We start from the raw sequence: 7,048 nt of genomic DNA, 5'->3' as shown, positions 1-7,048 counted from the left end.
ACAAAGTGACAACATGCAAAATTGATAATCAAAGGTCCAACTTAGCGATGGTGCGTGGTGTGAATCAGGTGTTGCCGCTCAATGGGACAACATGCACGTGAAAGTATAGAATTTTATCTTTAAAATGCTTTTTTACCGACCTCGATACGATCATTTTTCGCTGAGTTATTCCAAATTTAAGATAGCGCTGTCATTAGCTTAAATTATATTTCTAATGCAACTTGCAAAAATTCGCCTATCTTCACCTATTACTTTCATTTGTTTCTTCAAGTTTAGGAATGACGCAGAACGCTGCATGGCAAGCAAAGGGTTAATCTTCCGTAAAATATAAGCTAAATAAAAAGAATGTGCCGTCTTTCTTGATAACGCAATGTGTAAGCGACGCTGCGTTAAGATACATGAGAAAATATATATGCAATCTAATTTTAAAAAGACATCGTTCAATAGAAACTTCAGTAGAAAAGACTTTATTTCTGCAAATGTGTTTATGCAGTTTATACCTCCCGAAAATTTCGCAAGTTGGAATGCGCTGAGCGAGATGAAAGTCCGACAAGATCGGAAATTCAGCGATGTCTTGGCACTACGCTGGCACAAGTTCTTTTCGACTACAGTCATCAGGAAGCTGTGAAGCTGTTAGATTCAGTACCTGCCAAACTTTCACAGCAATTATGTTGCGCCTCACAAGATAGTCAGTTAAAGGTAGATGCAATGGGAACGTGGATGGAAAAGCAGAAAATTCTTAAATCGTATTTGCATAGTGACATTCTAGGTAATACTTACTGGATGAATTTGTATTAGATTAGATGAAACATCAAAAGCGATCCATATACTTATATATTTCATGCTTGTTGACATATTATAAATTCTTGGTTCATCAGCACTGGGCGAAGGCGAGCTAAAGAAGTTTCAGGCAGAGATCGAAGCGGCGATGCAGAAAAAACTGAGGGATGAATTTGCAGAGGAATGTCGTATATTCGAAGCTGAGAAGAGATTTGTTATTAGACGCAACACGGATGAAATTCATGCTAAATACGAAGAATATTTTAAGGCCGTTCAGCAAGAGTTGGCGGAGAAGTTGCAGGTGACCAGTATACATAACATATAATGAAGAAAAATTTATTGAAAATTATACAACAGGTAGAATTAATGGATGCAGATGCTAAACGCGATAAGGAATTGCAAAAGGCCATCATAAAAGCGCAAATGGATGCAACACACGATGTGCTACGAAAAATTCGGCCTCAGATGAACTGGGTTGTTACATCTCTTTATAATGAACTTGAGCAAACTCGTCGCGCACAGAAAGAAAAAATGATTATTGATTTTAATAACATTATGAGGTATCCAAAAAATATCCAAAAAATGTGTGAATAAAATAATCATACCCTTTATAGCCTACCCAAACTTTGCGATTCTTTTTTAATTTTTTTAGTGTCCAAAATTGAAAACTGGTAGTCAGATTTAAAAGGAGGAATCTTTTTAAATATTGAAAAAATATGAGATGTTTTCGATTATTTACATACAAGATGAATCAGAGTAGTTGAACCAGTTTTTTACTCTATGAAAAAATTATCGACTTAATGATATAGATCGGATGCATGGATAATATCATGCTCAGATAGCACACAACATTAATAGAAAATATATGAACGTCTTTAGAAGTTTGGTGCTGTATGGGTGTGAACTGCTGACTTGAGCGTGATAGGCACGTTTGATGCTGAGTTATGAAAATTGTTAAAAGATATTAAAAATCCGTCTTTTTCTCAGTGCGCCCAGAACAGCAATTCTCATGATGTATTCACATATCTGATCTATATTGATAATTAGATGTGAGGTCGATAATTTTCTTGTAAGGTAAAAGACTGGTTCAATTATTCTGATTCTGTATGCATATTCAATATGTGATCTAAGTATATGTTTTCCTCTTTTTCGTAAAAACATGTTTTAAAAAATGGAAAATAAATTGATTCAATGTTACTTTTATAAAATTACAATATTTTATGAGATATTAATATATATATATATATATTGATATATTAAATAATATGTAAGAATACATAAAGTACTATTTTCTATAAACATTTGACATATAATATGATTACTTATTATTATTTATTTTATTTATTCCTACAACAATTAGCAGGTGAAATATAATTCATGGTCTAGAATATCAAAAGTAGTAAAAACATTACAATTGTGGCATATTTAATATGGCTAAGTTGGCCGTATTTATTCTACTTTACAAAGAGATTTTCTTTTTGGTTATCAGGAGACACGATAGTGTCTCGGCGCTAAGACAAGTGCAGCGACCGTGATTAAATTTAAATAAAACGCTATTAAAAATAAAAACTAAATACAATGTTGTAAAGTATAATAGAGATACAATAATATAAAATTACGAAAATTAATATCCATCATTTCTTATTAATTATAGAAAGCTTGCTTACCTATACAAAATATTATATTATGATTACACACACACACACACACACACACACACACACACACACACACACACACACACACACACACACACACACACACACATCATTCTGCATTTTCCTTTATTGCCAATAACAGAATGAACAAACACTAAGCAATAAACTATTTCCATCAAATCATTTCGACAGCTTGCATGACTTATTAGTAGAAGAAAGTCGCCAATACTGACATAGGTCTCTTAAAGTGACCCCTTTATTTCTCAGAAACTAACTATTGCACTTTATTAATACTAATAAAATCATGATCTGTTTAGCAGTTTAGCTAATTAAAGAAGTACAAACTCATAATTCGTATATTTGTGGCTTGTTTCTATATCAAATTAGTTAAAAACGCATTCTACGAATGCGAAAATAAAATTCTTACAATTTTTTTTGCAAATTGCGTAGTTTAAATAATAGTGACTATATTATTGAAAATATTACGTCGTTTTAAATGCTTGTAATTTCCTAAATAAATTTTATTTACATTATTTTATCTCTTAATTTTTTCATAATACGATTTTAAATTTAAAATTGTGGTTCAGCGTAAATTGCCACACCTGCCTGTAAAACATAAGCTAACTTAATCTTTATAATGTTGCTTTATAGTGTCAAATAAGTCTGTTGGAGCTGAAGGCAATCGTGCATATATGGAAAAACTCTTGAGAAACTATCGCATTAGATATTTGTATCTTGCAGAACAGCATAAAATAAATATGCATATAATTCAATAAAAATGTTTTATAACGAAGTGAAAAGATTCTAGAAAATCTTATATAAATTCTTTTGTAGGTACTTTATACAGATAATGCTTGTAAAATACAAAGAATATAAGTACGTAGCCTACTGTGTCAGTTTTGGAGCCCATTTTGTCAGACGCTCATTTTTGCTTATCTTACGAAAAAATTAATTATTGCAAAATTGCAAACAGTATTATAAAACTGCTTATACTATCTGTGATAGAAGACACTTTTCAATTTGTACTTACGTTTTTAAAATTTTATTTTTACCTTTTGTTTAAGAAATATTATCTAAAAACACACAAAGTGGTATATCGGTATCGGCGACTTTCCTCTATTATCTGTTGAATTCATTGCGTAATTACCCACAATAGTGAATGGATTATATTGAGTTAATAGATAGGCTATATACAGGGTGTTTCATTTTAAGTGATATGGTCGATTATCTCGCGAATCGATGATTTTATTGAAAAATTTTTCGAATTCGGTTGTACCTCTTATTTTCATTTTTACGTAAAAATGAACTTTTAGTGCAAAAATGGAAATAAGAGAAATAATCTCCAATGGCCTTGATCTTGACAAATGTTATTCATGATCCTGAATAACATTCAAGAGATTTTAGCCATCGGACGGACATCTTGTGTAATGCTGATGCCGGCGATATTGTAACTTTTAAGCCTCATAACACGAAAAGTACTTAATGAAAATGAACTTAATATTATAGTGTTTTGGAAAACTCTCGAGATAAGCTACAAGAATATGTAATAAAAAATAGGGGTTTCCATTTAAAAAAACATTAATGACCTGATTTTTACAAGGTCACTCAAGGTCTAGTCTACATTTCTGCCATGTGTCTCCCTTCAAGCTATACAACGTTCGAAAAATTTTTCAATAAAATCATCGATTCGCAAAATAATTGACCATATCACTTAAAATGAAATACCTTGTATAGGGTTCAATTACATTATTACAACTTTTAAGTTTTCGAAATAACGTAATATATAAAATACTGAACTTTTGATTTTTATATACAAAGGGAACAGCATTTCAAACTTGATGCAAGAATCAAGGAAATTGAGAGCAAAACAATGGAAGAGTTGCGTATTCAACGTCATGAACTCGAAACACGAAATGTAATAAATATTATTTATATTTTTTTCATGGAAAGATTACGTAGCAGTTTACAACTGCAAACAATAAATAAATATTTTGAGGTAAATATATATATGTATTTTATGATAATTTGTTTATTAGAGATATCGTAACATAAAACATTATTAATTTAAAAATTATGCATTTAAAATATATAGGAAAAGATAAAATCCTTATATGAACTTATTGCTAAACAAGAAGAAACTATAAATACAATGAGTGAAAAGATTACAAAATATCGCAGTGAGAATAAAATGCTTCAAGAAAAAATTGATGCTCTTACTAAAGAATTTCAAAAATTTATAAATTTTGCATTTAATACTTTACCAGAACATGCCGACTTTTTATTACCATTAGATTTACTTTCTGTAAATAGTACAAATAAAGAGGACAGTAAGCAAGAAAAAAAGTGATGAATAAATTAAAACAAAAAATGTACTTTATTGGAATAAAATGTTATATATATTATAACAAATAAAATATAATTATCAGAACGAATAAGTGTTATTTATATTTTATGATACATATTTCGTAAAATGTGTCAAAAATTCTCTATTCAAGTTGTTTGTATTAAGAAATAAATGTACATAATTCTATTTACGTTTATTTTACATTTTTAGCAATGAATTATATGTATAACTAACCGTGTTTATGAATATTTATTTTATTTACTTCTATAGGCTTGTAATCTTTGAATATCCCAATTGACCCAATCTCTAGTCTCTCCTTCTCTATCCTATACATAGTTGTATAATAAATACAACATATATTTATACATATATTTATATACATATATAATACACATATATTTATACATATATTTATATACTTATATACGAGTACATATAATATATTTATACATACATTTATTATACATAGTTGTATAATAAATACAACTCTTTTTGTACGTCTTTCTGACTAGATTCACAAATACATCGACGAAGTAATATAAAATATCTCGTCAATGAGAAATATGTTAATCAAGCTATAATTAATTATCTTGTTAAAAAGGTGACAATCTCACGTGCCAAGTTATACGTATTACATTATTAATAACAACTATCTCTTATTTCAATGATTTACAAAATCATGTCACAAATATGATTGTTGAATTACAAAATTTCTTCATCTATTTCTTCATTTTAAAGCTATGATGCTTTGATGTGATCCTTATAGGTTGTCCAGCCCCAAAAGCCCATGCGCTAACGCGCTACTGATAACCAGGGACACAGATAAAAAAATTTCGGTCCTGATAACGATTTGAATCTAAATCCAATTTTTGGTTCCAAATCCTTTTACTGTAACAGTTACCAGAACCGATTGGATTTCGATCCTTTTTGATTTCGATTTTTGGTAATTATATACCTATAACGATCACCGTTATCAGTAAAAGAACTGGATACCGAAATCGAAAGTTGGGTAGCCTTGGACTATAATCGTAATCAGGCCGAAATTTTAATTCATGATGTAATTTTGATCCAAGTTCTTGCTGATAACTGATTAAAATATTCAGCCATTAATCCATGAGAAACAAATCTCTAACATTCCCTTTCAAATACAAACACTAAAGAGAAAGTGATTAATTTTATCTAAGTTCAAAAAAATGTTATGTAAAATACAAGAGAATAATTTCTTGCATTGAAATGTGGCTATAACGAGAGAACGTGTTTGCATAGCAAAATATTTGCCTCATTATGCACTATTTCTCATTGCTTCATTTATTCTTGAAAAATATTATGGATAAACAACAATAAGAAAAATTGTTCCAAATAATCATGAATCATAGTGAAATAAAAAACGTTTTTTAATTTTTTAAACGATCGATATAATAAATATTATTTAAACAAACGTTGTTTTAAAAGGAGAGAAAAAAATATATCACTACATGATCTTGTAAATAATCTTTTTTAATGTTTATTTAAAATTTATCGCTCTTGTTGTTTGCTTGTTTACTCACTTTCACTAAGAGAGTTATTTTCTTTTATATTAACTAGAACATTGATGAAAACAGGAAGTATTACAGACTCCATTATTTACATTTACGATATCAAATAAAATTTATTTGATATTGTAAATGTAAATAGTTTAAAAATATTATTTATACGTTATAACGTTGCTGAAATATTCCAAAATATTTCTTACTTGCTGGATGCGTACATAATCAGACAACAAATTGACAGCAAAAACCGAGCAGAGCTTTCATCGGTTTTGATTTTTTTCAATTTTTGCCGTCAATTTACTGTTATCAGCAAATTTTGCATGATTTTGTTCTCATGATATGTCATGTCAAGGACTCTGACATCTTCGATAAGAAAAAGTTATTTTTAAATTAACTAAATCACTGAAAACAGGAAGTTACCGATATCTCGTATTTGAAAAAAAATTACATGATATTTGCATACTCTCTAAATCTGAATCAGTGGATAATCACTGATATCAGTGCCACTGGTAATCAGTGAATTAAATGTGAGGTAATTATGCTGATGAAGGGAGCCAGCCCCGATGACCTTGACCTTGACATATGTTGTCAAGGTCATGACGCTGAGTGACCTCCAACAAGTTTTAGCCGTTGCTCGTCATTCGTTAAAAAGTTATTAATAGTTAAAGTTAGTAATTATTTCACTGCTTTACATTAAAAGTCAGATAACTCTGACCTTCGACTCTCACCCCCCCCCC

General features: G+C 29.7%; 1 protein-coding gene across 1 annotated transcript; it reads left to right on the top strand.

The window, feature by feature from the left end:
• The first annotated feature begins 288 nt into the window (after window positions 1-288).
• On the top strand, window positions 289-4,791 carry LOC108729083 (ERC protein 2). Its single transcript, XM_018458011.1, has 6 exons — window positions 289-374; window positions 494-769; window positions 879-1,081; window positions 1,138-1,340; window positions 4,257-4,434; window positions 4,531-4,791. Exons 1-6 carry the CDS (start codon window positions 371-373, stop codon window positions 4,783-4,785), a joined length of 1,119 nt encoding a protein of 372 aa, XP_018313513.1. The 5' UTR covers window positions 289-370; the 3' UTR covers window positions 4,786-4,791.
• Window positions 4,792-7,048: the final 2,257 nt, after the last annotated feature.

This window comes from Mycetomoellerius zeteki, unplaced genomic scaffold, assembly GCF_001594055.1.
Source record: "Mycetomoellerius zeteki isolate Tzet28-1 unplaced genomic scaffold, Tzet1.0 scaffold70, whole genome shotgun sequence".
Taxonomy (NCBI): Eukaryota; Metazoa; Arthropoda; class Insecta; order Hymenoptera; family Formicidae; genus Mycetomoellerius; species Mycetomoellerius zeteki.
The sequence above is the reverse complement of the archived record's forward strand: the minus strand, read 5'-3'. Positions and strand labels throughout refer to the sequence as shown.

Excerpts from the sequence above, each read along its gene's own strand:
- LOC108729083 (XM_018458011.1), top strand. Across the intron at positions 1,082-1,137 it reads AGTTGGCGGAGAAGTTGCAG|GTAGAATTAATGGATGCAGA; the intron begins GTGACCAGTATA and ends ATTATACAACAG. Across the intron at positions 4,435-4,530 it reads CAATAAATAAATATTTTGAG|GAAAAGATAAAATCCTTATA; the intron begins GTAAATATATAT and ends TAAAATATATAG.